The sequence below is a fragment of the Heterodontus francisci genome, chromosome 5 (genome assembly GCF_036365525.1).
Source record: "Heterodontus francisci isolate sHetFra1 chromosome 5, sHetFra1.hap1, whole genome shotgun sequence".
Classification (NCBI taxonomy): domain Eukaryota; kingdom Metazoa; phylum Chordata; class Chondrichthyes; order Heterodontiformes; family Heterodontidae; genus Heterodontus; species Heterodontus francisci.
The window spans coordinates 74882418-74903306 of record NC_090375.1 but is presented as its reverse complement, the minus strand read 5'-3'; the positions used below and the strand labels follow the sequence as shown (position 1 = coordinate 74903306).

The window sequence follows — 20889 nt, the reverse complement described above, 5'->3', positions numbered from 1 at the left end:
ATGACCCCTTCATCCTCCGGCAATCGCATGTGCCACAGCTCTTTGGGGAGCCATTGGAAATCTGTGGATGGCTGTTAGCGGATAAGGCTTATCCCATGAGGGATGGCTGATAAATCCGGTGCGTAACCCTGCCACGGATGCTGAGAAACTCTACAACAGATGCCACTTGATCACAAGGTTCATCATTAAGCAAGCCATCGGCCTCCTGAAGATGAAGTTCAGGTGCCTTGACCAGTCAGGTGGCACCCTCCAGTATATACCCTCAAGTGTCTTGCGCATCGTGGTGGTCGGCTGCACACTTCATAAAATGGCTCTCCTGAGAGGTGTGGACCTTGAAGAGGGAGAAACGCTGGAATGACACAGCTCTTTGGAGGGGGAAGAAGAGAATCAAGATTAGGAGCAGGCTGAAGAAGAACAGGTCCCCATGCTTTGCAGTGATGTCACCATGGCAGGCTCAAGAGGTGGAGCGCTCTCAGGATGGCAGGAACATGAGGGCCACTCTGATCCAGACATATTTCACCTGAGAAAATGTCTGCAGGACATTTGGAGAAGAGATTTTCCTTCATCTGAGTGACAACAAGCATCTGTTAAGAACAAAAGTCAGCAACCTTCCACTGGCACAAACACTGCAAGGCTCCATAATCTCCACCTGACACATGCTTCACCAACACACCTCTTTGCTTTGACAACTGTTATTGCCTTTCACCATGATGAGATGGAGACACATTTAGTGCAACAACAGGCCCAGTGCTTTATCCAATAACTGATATCATGGACAACAAAAACACCCAAGTGACCCACAAGAAGACCTTACCGACACGTTGGTCTGTGCTCACAGCCAGACCTCTTAGTTGCTTCCCCTGTAGCTGTGGATGAGGTGGAGGCAGACTGCTCACTAGTACCTGTCCAAGACTGAGATGCCCCTGGTGGTCAGCCTCAGTTTGAAGGTGCCAGGGAAGGCAGCTCCAAAGGCTGTTGCACTAGCATCACTGCATGGGCAGCCTCTGTCACAGGGCATGACTCTACACATGCTTCATCCATCAGTGGGGCCATGAAGGCAGATGATGATGACGGAGGCCTGTGAGGGTATTCTCCTCTTCACCATCTGTCGCCTCCTCAGCTCTTTCATGGTACCCTTGATTGCAAGAGGGAACGACTAGCTGCGGCACAGCTGGAAACCACTCCATGCTTTGTTGCACCATTTTCACCACTGACTGGTCAATGCTACGGACTGTGGCTTGCATTCTGAGCCTGTCAGTGCACTGTTCCTACATCCACTCTGAATGATGCTACATATGGCTCACCAAAATGTTGTCCACCCTCTCAATGGAGGAGCTCATATGTTCAAAGCACTGAGCCATTGTGGAGCACATGAGATGATTGGACTCTTCCATTCTCATCCCATGACTCCTCAGCACACATTGCACACTAGTTCTCCAGGTAGAGCCGCCACTGCATCTCCACTCTGCTGAGCAGAGCTGCACCTGTCTTCCATCCTCCGAGGAGGACTGGCCACAGCTAACTCTGCCTCCCCCATATCCTCCTGCTCTGAAGTGATGTGGGCTTCACCCTGTGCCACTTCTCCAATAACATGCGATGACCCACCGATGTGTGAGTGTCTGCGCTGGTGGAGGGTGTGCAAGAAAGATATGATGGTCCAGGCTCCAAGGTGTCTTCCTTCTCCAGAACTGATTGCCGGTGTCTTAACTCCGCTCCCTCTGCAACTGGCTGTCCGGGAGACATAAGAGAAGGTGGTCATGAGAAAGTGGCACAATCAACAGCTGTTTCAGCTGCATGAAATAATGAGACAGCTTATGCATTGACAGCTCTTTGCACGAGAAGAATGCCATGCATCCCCTGAACCTGGGGATGTTGAATTTTTTCCCGCTGTCTATGTTTGATTCCTGTTTCTCCATCTCCAATGTTGTGGTGGTTTGCTTCTCTGGCCAGATCAAGGGCCAGCTCCTTGAAATGCATCAGTGTTGCGAGCTAGAGCACCCCACTGTCCAAACGTGCCCTCTCTCTCCATCCGGCATTGTTCCCCCATTTGGCCTGTGAGCTGAAGAAAGATGCCGTTAGGCAATGCCTCCCTCCCTCACTACTTGCAGCTATTCATTCACATACGATGTTGCAGACTTCACTGTCACCTACTGTCCAGTAATACTCAAATAATGAACTATGCTTATGGGTCATCAATGCAGCTGTGCACACATCTCTCCCATGGACAGGAGACCTCTATGTGCTCTCCAGATGCCCCTCAATTTTGAATTCTGGTGACTGCTGATCATGAGCCATGCCATTTTGATCTATCTTTGGACTCATCTGTCATACCTAAGCAGGTCATTGAAATGTTTCCTGCACTGCACCCAATTCTACCCCACCACTCCTCTGCTGCTGACTTTATGAGCCACCTCCAGTCAGGCCTTCGTGTTCAGCCTTGCAAGGTTTCTCATGCCGTTTAAAGAAACTGGATTATTCTCTGTACTGTAACAACCTCCAGCAGCACTGCAAGTGCGGTGTCAGCAAAACGGGGGCTCAGTCAATGATTAAAGTCAGATGGAGCCTTGCAGATCTATGGAATCAAATATGGGAACTCGGTTTACTTGCATTCTCCAATCTGCACCCAGCTGCCTGCCTTGCTCTCTTTCAGCCCAGCTTCTCACTTGATCCTTCCCTTCCAAAGCAACTATAAGCTCCAGCCTCATGCTTTCCCAGCCCAAGGAAGGCTTGCCAAGAATTCTGACTCTGCCCCTACCCATGCTGGCTTTCTTGAGAGCTTCATACTCGTCACTCTGTCCCAAGTGCTCCTGACTCTGCCCCAGATGCTCACCATTCAGCCTTCCACCCAAAAATTCATACTACATAATAGAGATGTCTCACTGCAGTGTTGGCAAATATCAATTGCCAGAACCATAGTCTCTGACAAATTGCTTGCCATTACATGTGGCCGAATGGCTTCACACAGTTTCATAGACAATGGAATTCAATAGTCCTGCCACATCCAGTCATGAATGGTGGTGCACAATTAAACAACTGACAGGAGGAGGAGGCTCCACAAAGATCCCTATTCTCAATGATGGGGGAGCCCTGGACATTAGTGCAAAAGACAATGCTGAAGCATTTGCATCCAGCTTCAGCCAGGCAATGACCGTCTCAAACAAGAGAGAATCCAAACATCTTCCCTTGACGTTCAATGGAATTATCATTGCTGAATCCCCCACTATCAACATCCTGGGGGTTACCATTGACCAGAAACTGAACTGGACGAGCCACATAAATGCTGTTGTTACAAGAGCAGGTCAGAGGCCGGAAATTCTGTGGCGAGTAACTCACCTCCTATCTCCCCAGTGCCTGTACACTATCTACAAGGCACAATTCAGGAGTGTGACGAAATAGTCTCCACTTGCCTGGATGGGTGCAGCTCCAACAACACTCAAGAAGCTCGATACCATCCAGGACAAAGCAGCCCACTTGATTGGCACCCCATGAGCCACCTTCAACATTCACTCCCGCCACCACATAAGCACAGTGGCAGCAGTGTGTACCATCTACAAGATGCACTGCAGCAACTCACCAAGGCTTCTTCAACAGCACCTTCCAAACACACGACCTCTACCACCTAGAAGGACAAGTCCAGCAGATGCATGGGAACACCACCACCTGCAAGTTCCCCTCCAAGCCACACACCATCCTGACTTGGAACTACATCGCCGTTCCTTCACTGTTGCTGGGTCAAAACTCCCTTCCTAACAGCACTGTGGGTGTACCTACACCACAAGGACTGCAGCGGTTCAAGAAACCAGCTCACCACAACTGGCTCAAGGGCTATTAGGGATGGGCAATAAATGCTGGCCTAGCCAGCGATGCTCACATCCCATGAACAAATAAAAATAACTTTGTGCATGAAAGTAAAATAGGGTGGGGGTGTCAGGATGCAAAATGAGAGGTTTAGTCGGACTCAGAGAGTGGGTATCTGCGGCGTGAGCTGTGTGCTAGGTAGGGATGCTGGATCGTATTTATGATCAAATCTGATTCATTCTTGGAATTTGATGCAAACACCTCTTGCCAAGATGTTAGTATAAAATATTTTAATGCTGTCAGTGAATCCTCAATGATGTTGCTCACAGTTAGTCATGGGAATTGGTACTACCTTGAGTTGTGTTTATTGTGTTTATCATGGAAAAGAAAGCAAAAATGAAATTGGCAGGTGGAGCTGAGTAATTCAAACCACAGTGCCAATGGGAGGATTTAATATGTGTTAAAGTATAACCTATTAAAAGGAATAAAAAAGGTGTTACTGTTACTCTTAATGCATTATCAAATGTCACAGAGGCATTATTAATGTCACAAACCATGACTAACTCCTGACAACAAGAAATAGGAGTGTGAAACAGGAAGACCCAGGAATTTGAAACAAAAACAAGAAATGCTGGAAATACTCAGCAGGTCCGGCAGCATCTGTGGAGAGAAAAGCAGAGTTAACGTTTCAGGTTGTGGTCATTCTCTCCACAGATGCTGCCGGATTTGCTGAGTATTTCCAGCATTTCTTGTTTTTATTTCAGATTTCCAGCATCTGCAGTATTTTGCTTTTATTATAGACCCAGGAATTTACCTGTCATTTTCGATAACTGCATACTAGCCATGCTGTTATTTGGATGATTGCCCCTCTGTATAATGTTTTGTTTTTAGCAGGTATGAATGCCTTCAATAAACAGCTGACTGTAACCATCACATTTCTGAATAAAGGTTACATTTTTCTGTGTGTCGATGTGAAACAGTATATCCTCCAGTCACTTCCAGGCTTATGGAACAAGAATAGGCCATTTCGTCCATTAAGTCTGTTCTTTCCAAAAATCATATACAATCATATCATGGACTCTATCATATTCATTCAATTTTCTAACAGAGGTTCATAAAGCAAGGGAACACTATTTTCTGAAATGGCTGTCACTTATTTTGTTCAGCTGAAACAGGTGCAATGTTTGTACATATTCTTTCTGTCTGCAAAGAACAGGGCCCTGTGTATTAATATATGTAGCTTCTAGTATGCGCAAATGCGCCACACTGTGAGCCCTACTGACAATCAAAAATTGGTTGTCAGCATAATTCTTAGCACACTGAGGATTATTTAGCAAATGTTGTCCAATCGTGGAATCACATCTAATGTTGAACACTGTGTTTTGAGTTTTGCAAGCACGGGCTGGTTGGGTACGGCCTGTACCTTGCCCGTTGCGAACAGCGGAAGGGACATGTTGTTTGATACGATCCGCCAGTCTTTGGGATGTACGGCCTATATAGCTAGCATCAAACTGGCACTGAAATTCATATGTCACATTATTCATTTGTGTGATAGGCAGGATGTCATTTTGGCTTGACGGCTGCATCCTGTTAGTGGCGAATACCACACATGTTGCTACTGCATTGTAGCAGCATGAAACATCTAGCTTTACCTGTTGCTCAAATTTTTGGGATACAGTACCGTTCCAGGGTAATTTGACATAGACTGGGCACTTTTCAGGGCCGAAGAAGATGGTCATAGGCCCATTCATAATTTTGCACAATATACAGTGAGAAATGATGTGATCAGGGTTGCCATTGTCACGCAGGATTTCTTTGATTCGCCCTATTTCAGCATCAAGCTTACATGGTGAGCAAATGGCTCAGGCCCTATTTGTGAGGTTGCCGATAAGGTCAATCTGGTAGCACATGGAACTGTAGGAATCCCAACACGTGTATTGACCAGTGAAGGTAGGTTTGCGGTAGACTGTGGGAGAGAACCCCTTAACAGATCTCTCACCTAGTATGTCAAGGAAAGGGAATTCATTTGACTGCTCCATTTCAAAGGTGAATATGAGCACAGGCTGGAGCCCATTAAGACGTGTAAGAGTGTGTGGAGTTTGCAAGTTCTCCCCGTGTCTGCGTGGGTTTCCTCCGGGTGCTCCGGTTTTCTCCCACATGCCAAAGACTTGCAGGTTGATAGGTTAATCGGCCATTGTAAATTGCCCCTAGTGTAGGTATGTGGTAGGGAAATATAGCGACAGGTGGGGATGTGGTAGGAATATGGAATTAGTGTAGGATTAGTAAAAATGGGTGGTTGATGGTCGGCACAGACTCGGTGGGCCGAAGGGCCTGTTTCAGTGCTGTATCTCTAAACTAAACTAAACTAAAAAACTAAACTAAAAAACTAAACTAAAATTATTGCATGCAGCTGCGGATTCAAATATAGCAAACGTATCATCTACATATCTGTGCATGCAATTACATTATATCTGGATACATTGCTCATCAGTTTACATGACTAAATTAATTACTGCATTCTGTGCAATTTAATAGAAATTGGACCTTTGCCTCTAAAGATAGCACTTACTGGTTGGCGGAGTTTCTTCTTTTGAAGAACCATCCTGATCAAACAGCTTTTCTTTATACAGTGATGTCCTTTCCCGCATACGTATCACGAAGCTCTGGAGCTGTGCATCAGCAAAATCACTGTGAAGCACAGGTTGTTGCTCGGATTCACTACAGGATGAAATGCTGCAAAATATAAATGTAGCTAAGAAATGCAAAAACAGAAATCAACACTTGTGCACATAAGTTATTGAACTAAATTATGAACTAATTCATCAAACAAGTTGGAAAAATCATTAATCAGGTTATTAAGTAGTTTAATGATTAATTTTGTGGCTAAATTCTTATGGGATGTATTGAAAGACATACTGAGCATGCCCACTTTGTAATTTTTAAAGGCTATGATTCTTGTTCAAAAACCACATGGCGGCAGCCATTTTCTGCTGAAGATTGTAAGCTTCTGTTGCAGTTATTGTAATGAACAGTTTTGTTTTACACTATAGTGCTATCTTACTGAAACAAAGGGCTGAATTTTCCCTGCCCCGTGGTGGTGGGCTTGGAGGTGGAGGGGGGGGGGGGGGGCCCAGAAAAATAGAAGGGAGAAGTTTCCCCTTTGCTCTGAGGGCCCTACCAGAGTTTCCCCTCAGAGTTTCCCAATTACATTTACGCCTCCAAGGGTGTCTCCATGTTGACGTGCTCTCATGGTCGCCAATCTTCCTCAGCACTGCCCACTCTCCTGTTGGGCTGCTGAGGCTGTAGAGCTGCCAACCCACGGATTGGGCTGTCAGCATCTGGAGTGTGTCCGCCATCCCTACCAGGACAGCGAGTGCGAAGCCAGCCATTAGGAAGCTACATTCGGAATTATTTCTCCACTGGTCTCGCTTCCGGCAAGTGCAGGCTCAGGTCCTGATAATGGGGTCCCAAAGCCTGCAGGAAAATCCAGCCCAATGCCTGGAATTTACTGTTCCTATGTTCAATATTTTACTATACCCATGTTACGACCCCACTAGGGACCGCTAACTTTTAAAAAGAGAAAGTCGGATTTCCAGTTATTCTTGAAAGAATTACGCCACAAGATTTCACTTTTAAAACAAAAAGTTTACTGTGCGAGAGTTAAACAAAGCAAAACACTACTAACTTAACACTACAATTTAGAAACACTTATTTTTCAAACATAAAATCTGAACAGAACATGAAGATGAATACTTTAAACTCTAAATCTCAACAAAACACGTTCGTTTGACTGGTACTTACAGCCCAAGAATTTTCCCAATATGTTACAGGATCTTGGCAGTATCTTCACTTCTCCTGGGACCAATTCAAAGTGTGCCACAGCTCTTAGGAATTCACTTCGATTTCCTTAGTTTCTCAGCTGTCTTTTGAGGTATGAGATCACTCCTGAATTTTGATTTCCCAGCTTGAGCACTGGCTTGCCTCGAAACAGAGACATCCCTGGTTCCCGATAGCCTCTTTTCTCCTGAGTCCAGCTGCTCCCAATGCAACAGCTTTCCAAAAGCCAACCTGCTTGTCTAAAAGCCGACTCCTTGTTTGAAGCCACCAATTTTCCAAAAACCGACTGACTGCCTCAGCAAGGACCCAAAACCTGATCCCAAAAGGCATCTCTCTAGCAACATCTATCTTCATAGCAATGTGGTGCACGTGGGATGTCCCAGATAGCAATTTAAGTTAATTATTTATAACTCCAAATCTTCTCTTTGATTCCTGATAACCAGATGAATAATTGATATTATTAACAATGACAGAGCAAACTCTTCTAGAATGATTGATTCCAACTGCACAACTAAATGAGGCACCGGTGGTTTTATGACTGTCACCTCTCAAATGCTGTCTCTGTAAGCACACATGGAGAGATTTTTGGACTTTAAATCTTAGGTGCTCTGCAACCTTTTGAAATTCTTACAAGTACACATTTAATTTCCCAAAACCAGAAGTGACCTCTTAAATATTAATACAATCCGTGAACCAGGTGATCGTAAAACCCGTTTCACGTAAACCAGTGAGAATCTGCATTAAGGCATGAAGGCAACATTTGATTTAGTGTGGCATCAAGGAGCCCTAGCAAAATTGAAGTTAATGGAAATCAGGGGAAAACCCTGCACTGGTTGGAATCATACCTAGCATGAAGGAAGATAGTTGTGGTGTTGGAGGTCAATCATCTCAGCCCCAGGACAATTGTTGCAGTTCTTTAGGATAGTGTCCTAGGCCTAACCATCTTCAGTTGCTTCATCAATGACATTCCCTCCATCATAAGGTCTGAAATGTTCAGTTCCATTTCTGACTCCTCAGATACTGAATCAATCCATGCCCACATGCAGAAAGACCCAGGCAACATTCAGGCTTGTAGCATATGCGGCACACAAGAGCCAGGCAATCACCAGCAAGAGTGAATCTAACCATCTTCCTTGATTATCAACGGCATTGCCATTGCTGAATCCCCCAGCATCAACATCTTGGGGTTACCATAGACCGGAAAGTTAACTGGACCAGCCACATAGATACGGTGGCTGCAACAGCAGATCAGAAGCTGGGAATTCTGTGGTGAGTAACTCACCTACTGACTCCCTAAATCCTGTTCACTATCTACAAGGCACAAATCAGGAGTGTTGATGGAATACTCCTCACTTGCTTGGATGAATTCAGCTCCAATAGCAGTCAAGAAGCTCAACACCATCCAGGTCAAAGCAGCCTGCTTGATGAGCACCCCATCCACCACCTAAAACATTAATTCCCTCCACCACTGACACACAGTGACAGCAGTGTGTACCATCTACAAGATGCACTGCAGCAACTTGCCAAGGCTCCTTAGACAGTACCTTCCAAACCCGTGACCTCTATCACCTAGAAGGACAAGGGCAGCAGATACATGGGAACATCACCACCTGCAAGTTCCCCTCCACACCACACACCATCCTGACTTGGAACTATATCGCCGTTCCTTCACTGTTGCTGGGTCAAAATCCTGGAACTCCCTTCCTAACAGCACTGTAGGTGTATCTACCCCACACGGACTGCAGTGGTTCAAAAAAGCAGCTCACCACCACCTTCTCAAGGGCAATTAGGGATGGGCAATAAATGCTGGTCTAGCCAGCGACGCCCACTTTCCAGGAACGAATAAAAAAATCTTTCTTGTTTAAACTTAAGAAAACCTGTCTGATTGGTTCATTTGTAATTATATTCGAGGAACAGTGAGCAAGGACTCACAGAGGTAGTAGGCTAAAATCACTGTGTTTTAACAGATAAACCCTGTTATGACCAAACCAGAGAAGGGACAAGAGGGGAGCCTGAGACCCCTTCCTCACCTGGTAGTATCAGAAGACAATTGTGGAAAGTGTACCTACGATTAATGATACACTCTCTGCTACATGTGAGGTCCCACCAGTGGTGCAGGGGCTCTGAGCATTTCACCCTATATTGCAGGAACAACTTGCAGTTTTATGTGGGTTAATTTCTCAATTTGGTGGTTTGAGGAATAAGCACTGTAGGAAACTCTAATTGGGAAATCATAGGCCTATGTTTGTAGTCTGTGGCCTGTAATTTTTTTTGGCCATTTAAAATTAATAGATGGAAAATTAGGGATTCCATGCTTGCAATTTTCTGACTATACTCTCTTCAAATGCTGCTCCACATACAGAATGGCTGACCTGAGCATCAACTGAATAACAATTAAAATAACAAAGAGAGGGGATGTCATTTAATATTTATTTATATATAAAAAGCTAACACCAAAATGTTACAAAATACACCAAATTAACTGCTAGGAATCAAAATGATTTGGGAGGGAAAGTTATATATGTCCTCCTCTCTCCTCCCTGACAAATATTCCTTGCATCCTTCTCAAGGACAATTAGGAATGAGCAATAAATGCTGGCCTAGCCAGCTACTCCCACATCCCCGAAACGAATTAAAAAAAGCATGATATGTAGTATACACATTTCAAAATTTTCACTACCTCTCTGAATTATTTCTCATATGTTGGTTAGTTTGTTATTAAGTGCAGTTTCAGAGATTGTTAAACATACATTTGCTGTGTGCGTTGACTTCCACTTTGGCCTCTGTTACATAGAATGTCTGGTACTCCCTTCAGTGTGAAATATTGTTACAACATACTATTATTTTACACACTATAACTTATATTTCATTCAGATTTGCTCATATTTCATATGTACTTACTGACTTCTGCAAAATGGCTTAGAAAATTAAGATTTTGAAAAATTATGTTTTAAAATGACTAAGTCCCCTAATTTCTTTTAGGGACTTTGTGAATAACTTTTAATAGGTGATTGAGATCTAAAGGCTGAGATTATTGATCTCCCATGATCGCAACCATTTTCCTTTGTGTTAGGTATGGCTCCAGCCAATGGAGAGTTTCCCCTGCCAATCCCCAATACTTCAGTTTTACTAGGGCTCCCTGGTGCCACCCTCAATTGAATGTTGCCTTGATGTCAAGAGTAATTAGTCCTCACTTCAGCTCTGGTATTAAGCTTGTGCCCATGTTTGGGCCGAGGCGATAACAAAGTCTAGAGCTGAGTGATCCTGTTGGAACCCAAACTGGGCATTGCTGAACAGGTTATTGGTGAGTAAGTGCCACTTGATAGCACTGTTGACAACTCTTTCTATCAATTCCTGTTGATTCACAATATGCTACTAAGGGGGTAATTGGCTGGGTTGGATTTGTCTTCTTTTTGTGGACAGGATATAACTGGGCAATTTTTCACATTGTTGGGTTGATGTCACTGTTGTAGCTGTACTGGAACAGCTTGGCTAGAAGTGAGGCTAGTTGTGGAGTACAGGTCTTCAAAACTATAGCTAGAATGTTGTCAAGGCCCGTAGCCTTTGCTGTGTCCAGTGCGCTCATTTATTTCTTGGCATGACATGGAGTGAATTGACAGAGTTGAATTCTGAACTCACAGGAGATCATGTGAGGGCATGTGGTTTAACCAATACGTTGACATACAGTACTGACGGTCTGATGAAAGGTCACAGACCTGAAACATTAACTTTGTTTCCCTCTCCACAGATGTTGACTGAGTATTTCCAGCATTTTCTGTTTTTATTACAACTGAGGGTTCTTGGTATGATGTGTGAGTGTTGGGCAGTTAAAGGCACATGCTGGTTTGTGGGAATGAGGACAGGAGTGGTACAATACTGTACACCTGAGAAAAAGATCTAGAGTTAAAATCCAACAATGTAACAGTAACCAAAGTTCATATATCCTTCACCATCAGCTTTTCACCTCTTCCACAGTTCATGCAGGAGGAAAAGGTCAGCCTCTATTTCACAGGCTACATATCCTTTCAAGCATGACCAATGACCACTTTTCCTAATAACCTTGTTGAAGTCTGGAATTCACTGTGAGATATTACAATAGCTGTGGCCTGATATGTAAAGTATTTGTGCACTGTTGTTCTGCATTCTTAAGTCTGTTTACTTTTTCTCATAGAAGCCTCTAGCAATTCTTTTAATACCGTAATAGTGACACACCATAAATCTCTTCATCATCTTTGTACTGTGCATGCTCAAAGAACACAGCACATACTGCCATCACCATCCAGTGATGGATGGTCACTTCTTTGCTTCATGTGAGATAGAACACTCAATGACATTTGCCTACATTAGAAGTGGAAAATGTCAGCATCATTCTATCAAAAAACAATATTTAATTCATGTAATCTTGCCTTACTGCAGTTAACAAAGTACCATTATTATACTTTCCAAAAACACAACAAATGTACTACAATTTTTTAACTGAATTAAAGATGGTTTATTTTTCAAGTGGTTAAAACCAATGAAAATGCAATCACAGAAATTCAGAATATCCCCAATTTAATACCCGTAGCTCAACAATATGCACGCTATGCATGGGTTTAACTGAGTTTCTAAATCACATTGTAAAGGATTTTAAATATCAGAGCATGTAAATTGGATTTTGATCATTTTAAAATACATACCCCAAGGTGCTGAATGAATACCTGCCATCTGTTATCGGCAAATTCATTTCTACTGACTGCAAGCCAACTTTTAAATTAAGCTCTTACTTTAAGCAATCCAAATGTCGTTCCTGCTCAAGCAGAAAATTCTTGGCTTCTTGACAGATAACTAGTCATACTGCAAGAAACAAATACCAATAATAAGTCAGGTTTAAAGTGGAAGATAAAATTAAAAATGGAAACCATGGGGGGTAATTTTAACCCCCAAAAATGGGTGGGTGGGAGTAGGATGAGACATAAAAAAATTTAAAATCTCAACCTCGATCTTAACCCACTTCCTACCCACCCATTTCTGGGTTTAACGTGAGGATGCGCCATCCCTGAATCCCCGCGATATTATGTGCGGGGGCTCATTTAAATAGAGGGGGACGGAGCGGCCGCCCCGATGACGTAGAGGGGGCAGCCTCCATGTTCCCGGCAATGGCGTCCGGCGCCACCGCACAGGTGGTGCCGCCATTTTTGAAGGGCTTTAAGCCCGCACAAATAAGTTTAATTTTTAAAGGGACAATGTAAAGGATTTTTATGACATTTGAAAATAGGTGATGGAGGCCCTTCCCCAACCCTCCCAATGGTCATTTCAGGCAATGAAATGACCATCAATTGACTTATGTAATACCCGAACACTCCCGCCAACCTTCAATCTTCTGCCCTTCAATCCATTCCCACCATCCCCACATTCAATAAAAATTGATTTCCCCGCTCCTCCACCCCCCCACCCTGAAAATTTTATTACTTCACCCTCCCCACCAGGTTCTTGCCTGGAACTCCGTATGGAGGTCCAAAGGCACGTCAAGGCCGAATGGCGGCCGTAATATTGGAGTGGGACATCCGCCGCCTGCAGGTAAGTTTATTTGCCTAGTTTAATTGTTCATTTCCATATGCTGATGAAGGGCCCACCGTCAGGTGGCAGGGGGACCGCACCGAGGTGCCGCTGCCGCCGGTAATATGTGGCGGGCCTCTCTCCGCAGCATTTTTCCGGACCCCGTGCTGTGACCCGTGGCATCGAGGGGCCGGTAAAATTCAGCCCATGCAAATAGGGACAGAAAAAAGAAGAAAAATAAATAATTGAGAGGTTTGAGGCAGTCTCTAAAGAGGGGTTCTGGTTACTGTTTCTGTGTTTCCAGCTCATCGCAGAGTCCTTGATTGTAGGCAGCTCTTACTTTTCGTTGGGGCCCAGTATTCTTCTTAAACCTTGTTCACTGTAGGAGACTTTTCTCTCTTGGGATTCACATGTCTTCAATGGTTTCTGAAGCTGGTGAGAGCAAGATGAGAGCAGACAGGAGAGAGGTGTTCTCAGTCCAGGAGCTAACAACCTTCTGATTTCAAATTCCTGTTGGAAGCTCAAATTCAAAAAACGCCAACATTCAGTCAGTCATGTGACCAAACTGACCCGACCACGTCTGTTTGTGTATTCGACCATCTTAGTGGTTAACCTGGAATGCTTCAACGTCTAGTAATCAAAAGTCCATTGTGGATTAAATTGGAGTCAAAAGCTCATTTGTCCTTTGAAGTACTTGGCTGTTGATATGTTAATGTGTCTCTCCAGCCCAAGTCTCCAATTGTTTTAAAAGCAAGTTCTTTCTTCACCATCAGCAGTTTAAAATCAATGTTCATGTGACAAAATTAATTTTCCTCATTCTTGGCAGGTGGGCTTGCCCTGACATAGGACAAATGTCTCATCCCAGGGACCAATCTAGTGCACCTTTACTGTACTGCCCCCAGTGCAAGTATATCCTTCCTTAAATATGGAGACCAAAACTGCACACAGTATTCCAGATGTGGTCGTAACAAAGCCATGTACAATTGTAGCAAGACCTTTTTATTCTTGTACTCCAATCCCCTTACATTAGAGGCAACATGCCATTTGCCTTCCTAATTTCTTGTTGTACAAACCATCAAACACTTCTGCTAACTCAGCAATGACCAGTAGAAATCAATTAGCAACTAACCTGAAAGTTAACTAACTGAAAGTGATGATCCCTTTAAAACAGACTTGGTGAGGGGTCCTTCATGCTGAACACATGTTTCAGAGAAGGCATTCGATAGAACATTGAGCTCCAAAGATGGCAGCGCTGGCATCAAATCAACATTACATGCTAACTGACATCATGATCTTCCTACTCTGCATACCTCTGGTGCACACCTCACTACGCCTGCGCTAATGCCCTACCCATGTTGGTGTATGGCGTGGCTTGCACCAGAGATATGCATGAGCACCTTGGCACCATTTTTGAACAAAACGGCATCCTTAGTGCCAAAAATATGAGCACTATGCAACTGGATTTTGCTGCAATTGTATCTGTTGTATCTGGGCAAGGCTAAGGCAATCTCAGCCTAGTCAATTCTGCAACGTTTTCCTCGCTAACATCTGAGAGCTGATGCCCAAGTTGGGACAGTTGTTCCACAGACCATTTAAGCAATAGTCTGAAGTAGACATATTCGTAAAATCATATTAATACCAGACTCGTCTATCACAATTCCTGGTTCCACCAGAAAGATAGACCCACCAGATGTAACTTTCACAGCTTTTCATACCAGAATGTGCATTGGTGTCCCATTATGATATCTCTGCCAAGCGAAATATTAATTAATCTATCCAGACGACAGCACAGTTTAGCTGCAGATGGCACTAAAATTACAAACAGCATACAGCAAAGTATTAAATAGGACCCAATAATTGGAGAATGGTTTATGTCACGGTGTATAATCAGGCCAAAACAAAATCCTCTCTCCTTGATTCTACACAACTGCTCAATGATAGTCTGTTAAGTTCATTCAACAGTGTAAGAGAAAATGTAATGGTGCTCTAAAGAAATTTTTGAATCTGATCTGAAGTCACCATTGGTCTATTGGGACTTTTCTGAATTTCCCAGTTATGATTATTTTCAACTTTGTCCACTACACAAACTGTAAGTACAGGGACAGCTGTTGTGACAGATAGCACTTAAAGCTCCCACTAAAATCTTTCAAATTGCAATGAACTCAAATCTGAACATCTAACAAATGAAGATCAGAATCCACATCTAAGTTTACATTCAGCTGGTTTACTTGAACCAGACAGTCATTAAATCTAATGTCCAAGGACACGAGTGAGCTTTAAGTATTCATGCAAGTGATAACAACCTGGAACATTTCATCACTGTCAAAGTATTATTTATTTTCTACGAGACTCTTAACTGTGTTTAATTAGTTATGAAACAGAACAAAGTTCTGTTCCTTCCATCAACATATCAAAATGGTCTTTTTAGATGCACTTTATTGAAACATTTTAAAGAATAAAATAAGAAATTTAATGATAACTCAAACAATCACACATATCAAGGTGTTAATTTGTTTTAGCTGAGTGTTACTTACTTAAATCCAGCTTCTTCTTCATTTGATGTTGGTTCTATTTGTAAGTTTGATTCAGGCCCCTGAAATGACTGTGCAGAGATAGCTTCATTTGCTGTCCGGGATTTTGGTTCATCATTACTTTTCCAACAAGGAGGAGGCTGGGAAGTTGCTGCTGTGAAAATGTTATTTGTTGCATTAAAGTAAATGCATTTGTATTTGTAAATGTAATTGTGAATCTTTATTATGGTATAACATTTTCATTCAAAAAAGCATTTCCAGATTGAATAGTATTAAAATGAATTTGTTTCAGTTAAAACATATAATTATCTACTTCCAAATATGAATATTAGAACTGTGAAATTTCCAAACATTTAGTCCATCAGCACTGTGGAGGCAAAATTAACTGTTTTGGAAGATTGTACTGCATCAATATTGCTCTGAGGGTTACCAAAGGAATGTTTTTGAAGCATTATGATAGAGGATGCTTTTGCTAATGTAGGAAGCAATGTTGTGCTGGTTTTGGTTAAATGGTACAAGCCGCTGGCTAAAGTCACTTACTGGTATTTTAGGCACACACTGGTTCACCTCTATAACCAATGGTACTTGTGTTACACATATTCTGATCAGAGTACATCTCACCATATTAGTTAATCTTAAACAAAGAATTTGGGCCAATTTTCAAACATCAGTAACTGTAGAATAAAACCTCTGTGAAATTTCATGAACATTACACTATAAATTTTAATTTCTAAACGGCTTTAGAAAGCTGTCAGTGTTTACAGGTCATGTAACAGTTGAGACATAAAATAGGCCAAGAGTTGGAATGCTGGGAATATTAGACAAAGCACTGGGATGTCACTCCTCAGGGCTCCCAATTTTCCTAGAATTAGGAAAAGGCCATAAAATGGCAACTCCAATGAAGTTTTAGTGCATATTTTAAATATAATTTTAGGATAAACATAATTTAAGATACATATAAAGCTATCTTTAATTGAGGAGTATTTTCTGATTCTCTATTGTATGTTTTTATTGAATAATCAATAGATAACAATGAAATACAGTTTTTTCTCACCACGTTTTTCCTTCTCATCCCCTATTCAAAGAATTGGACAATTGATTATAAGACAAAACAATATCTCTTTTGTAGGCTATCCTCCCACAGATGCCCATCACTCTGGTTCCTCAACCAAGTAGCAATATGTTTTTAAAATTTATTTAGAGATACAGCACTGAAACAGGCCCTTCGGCCCACCGAGTCTGTGCCGACCATCAACCACCCATTTATACTAATCCTACATTAATCCCATATTCCTACCACATCCCCACAATTCCCCTACCACCTACCTATACTAGGGGCAATTTATAATGGCCACTTTACCTATCCACTTGCAAGTCTTTGGCTGTGGGAGGAAACTGGAGCACCCAGCGAAAACCCACGCAGTCACAGGGAAAACTTGCAAACTCCGCACAGACAGTACCCGGAATTGAACCCGGGTCGCTGGAGCTGTGAGGCTGCGGGGCTAACCACTGCACCACTGTGCTGCCCAATTATTTACTTGTGAGCCTTAATGGGCCATTCAGCCATGGGACTTCACAGCCAGGCCCAATACTGGCTTTATCCTATGTTCACACTCATATAGTTTCAGTGCAGATTCCTGAAGTGATCAGAGCATTATCTCTGGCCAATTTTCTCCTACATAATTCAGGCCACTGTGGCATAATGTAGCTCATTACTACTGCTCTAGTTTAGATCAATGAATTAAGCACAAACACAGAATTAGGGCGGCACAGTGGCGCAGTGGTTAGCACTGCAGCCTCACAGCTCCAGCGACCTAGGTTCAATTCCGGGTACTGCCTGTGTGGAGTTTGCAAGTTCTCCCTGTGTCTGCGTGGGTTTCCTCCGGGTGCTCCGGTTTCCTGCCAAAAGACTTGCAGGTTGGTAGGTAAATTGGCCATTATAAATTGCCCCTAGTATAGGTAGGTGGTAGGGAAATATAGGGACAGGTGGGGATGTGGTAGGAATATGGGATTAGTGTAGGATTAGTATAAATGGGTGGTTGATGGTCGGCACAGACTCGGTGGGCCGAAGGGCCTGTTTCAGTGTTGTATCTCTAAACTAAACTAAACTAAACTTTGGATCTTCCTGTTTATATGGCTCAGCTACTGATGGGTAAAACTGGCAGACACATCAAAGAAGACCCCTTTGTTTCTGCTTTTTAAAGGATGGCTAATTTCCCACTTTACTTCTTGAATTGCTACCTAACATCATTATTTTGTAACCACATACATTATTCAACGATGTGCTGCTCATAGAGTCACAGGGCCGGATTTTCAAATGCTGGCGGGTTGGGACCTGGTGTGGCACATTTAAAAATTGTGGTCCCAGAAGTCGTCTCTCGATCCCGCGCCTCCGGGTCAGTCTGCAATATTCAAAAAGCTGGCGGTGGGGAGGGAACAGGGAACCCACTTGCCTCCAATTAATGGCCTATTAAGCTCCTTTAGGAGCTCATCAAGTCATGGGGCTGAATTTTCATGCCCTTTGGGGTCAGGCTGGGAGGCGGAAGGGGTTGGAATATCGAGACAGAAGATGTTGGGACGGAAGCCCGATGTCTTCACGGCACAACTGGATATTCCTAAGAGCGACTGGCATGGTGAATGGACCTTGAGCACACATGTGGTGGGCAGGTAATTAAGCTTGTTAAACAGGCAATTAACTGCAATTTTACTGGGGTTTTCAGATTTTTCCAAGAGTGGATGGGAACCACGGGGCTTCAGAGCCTCACCGGGTATAAGGAGGTGGTAAGGTAGCGGGAGGTCAGTTCTGGCTCCAAATGGCAGCTATCGTGAACCCTAACAGGGCTTGGCATGGAGGGCTGAACATTTTGGGCATTGGCACTGTCAATTGGGAGAAGGGAAAAAGTTACCATTACTGTGGGAGCGTACCACCAGAGTGCTATCTCGGAGCTGAAACCAGTAAGGATAAAGCAGGGGAGGGGTATGAGGCCCTGGAGACAGTGAATCAAAATGCTATGGGCCTCATAGGTTTTGGTTCCTCCAGTGAGGAGGAGTATCAGAGAGGGAGAGAGCTGCAGCCATATACAGCGAGAGAGCAGCTACCAGAAGGGTAGCAGGAGCGCCAGCCTCATTTGGGGGGGCGGGGGTAGAGAGGAGAAAGGCACAGAGGGGCACGCAGAGTTATTATGGCACAGAAAGAGGCCATTCAGCCCATCCAGTCCATGATGGCTCTCTGTAGAGCAATTCCGTCAGTCTCATTCTCCCACTCTGTCTCCTTGGTCCTGCAAATTTATTTACCTCAAAAGCCCATCCAACATCCTTTTGAAATCATTGATCATCTCCACTTCCACCATACTCATAGGCAGCAAATTCCAGGTCATTACAAATCACTGCATAAAAAGTTCTTCTTCCTCACATCCACATATCTCTTGCCCAAAACCTTAAAGTTGTGTCCCCTAGTCCTTGTACCATCAGCTAATGGGAACAGCTTTTCTTTGTCTACCTTATATAAACCTGTCATATTCTTGTACACCTCTATCAAATCACCCCTCAATCCCCTATGGTACAAGGAGAACCACCCCAACTTCTCCTTGTAGATAAAATCTCTCATCCCTGGAACCATTCTGGTAAATTCCTCTGTACCCTCTCAAGAACCCTCACATCCTTCCTAAAGTTTGGTGACAAGAACTGGATGCAATACTCTAGCTGTGGCACAACCAGAGTTTAAAAAGGTTCAGCATAACTTCCCTGCTTTTGTATGGAATACCTGTAATTGTGAAGCCCAAGATGCTTTGCTAACTACTCTCTCAATATGTCCTGCCACTTTCAAAGATCTATGCACATGAAGCCCCCAGGTTCCTCTGCCCCTGAACACTGTTTAGAACTGCGCCATTAGGTCTATATTGCCTCTCCCTATTCCTTCTGCAAAAATGCATCAATTCCCTGTATTAAGTTCTACCTGACACTTGGCTGCCCATTCTGCTAGCCTATGTCCTATTGCAGGTGGTTCATATCATCCTCACCGTTTGCCACACCTCCAAATTTGGTTTCATCAGCAAATTTGACATTTTACTCAGTATTCCAATATCCAACCCATTTATATATATCAAAAAAGCAGAGGTTCTAACACTGACCCTTGGGGAACACCACTGGCTACCATCATCCGGTCTGAAAAATAACCATTTACCATGACTCTTTGTTTTCTGTCCTCAAACTAAATTTTTTTAATCCAGGCTGACACTGACCCTCCTATTCCATGAGCCTCAATTTGTTAACCAGCCTTTTATGTGGTACTTTCTCAAATGCTTTCTTAAAATCCATACAGTCAACATCCATTGTATTGTAGGGATGGGCAATAAATGCTGGTCTAGCCAGTGACGCCCACATCCCATGCATGAATTTAAAAAAAAATTCCCTTCATCAGCATTCTCTGTTACTTCCAAACATTCAATTAGATTAGTCAAGCATGATCTGCCTTTCACAGATCTGTGCTGGCTGTCCTTAATTAACTCAAACCTCTCCTTAATTAACTCAGATCTCTCCAATGCCTGTTGATTTTTTACCTGATTATTGTTTCTTACCCATCATTGACTAGTCTGTAGTTACTCGGAATGTCCTTACGTCCTTTCCTGACTAAAGGTGCCACATTTGCCAGTCTCCAATCCTCTGGCACTTCCCCCAGTATCTAGGGAAGATTGGAAGATTATGGCAAGCCTTTCCACTATCTCCAACCCCCCTTCTTTAGCAACATGAGATGCAAGCCATCCAGAGCAGGTGACTTATCTGCTCTAAGCACAGCCAGCTTTTCCAGTACATCCTGCTCATCAATTTTCACCCTATCCATTATTTCTACTACCTTCGCTTCTACCGATGTTCTGTCAACATCTTCCTCAGTAAACGCCGATACAAAGTACTGATTAAGCATTCTAACCTTGCCCTTGCCTCTAAGTATATATCACCTTCTTTGTCCCTTTCTTCCTCTTACTATTCCATTTACATTTACATGCTGGTAGTGGATTTTTGGGTTCCCTTTATGTCAGCTCCCATTCTATTCCTTATTCTCTCTTTGCCAGTCTTATTTTCCTCTTCACTTCCCCTCTCAACTTATTGAATTTGGTCTGCTTCTTGCTTGAAAAATTCACCTGACATGTCTTATACACCCTATTTTTTTTTGTTCCATGATATTGTC

The 20889-nt window shown here is 43.3% G+C and overlaps 1 protein-coding gene across 1 annotated transcript in view; it reads right to left on the bottom strand.

Moving 5' to 3' along the window:
• Positions 1-19054, bottom strand: part of LOC137370260 (cyclic nucleotide-gated channel beta-3-like) — a 171800-nt gene extending 152746 nt beyond the window's left edge. Inside the window, exons 1-4 of the mRNA XM_068032639.1 lie at positions 18999-19054; positions 18470-18581; positions 15708-15922; positions 6368-6531 (exon numbers count right to left, since the gene is read on the bottom strand). Of these exons, the coding sequence (XP_067888740.1) occupies positions 6368-6531; positions 15708-15922; positions 18470-18581; positions 18999-19054 (547 nt within the window). The remainder of the gene's footprint in view (positions 1-6367; positions 6532-15707; positions 15923-18469; positions 18582-18998) is intronic.
• Between the last annotated feature and the right edge of the window lie 1835 nt (positions 19055-20889).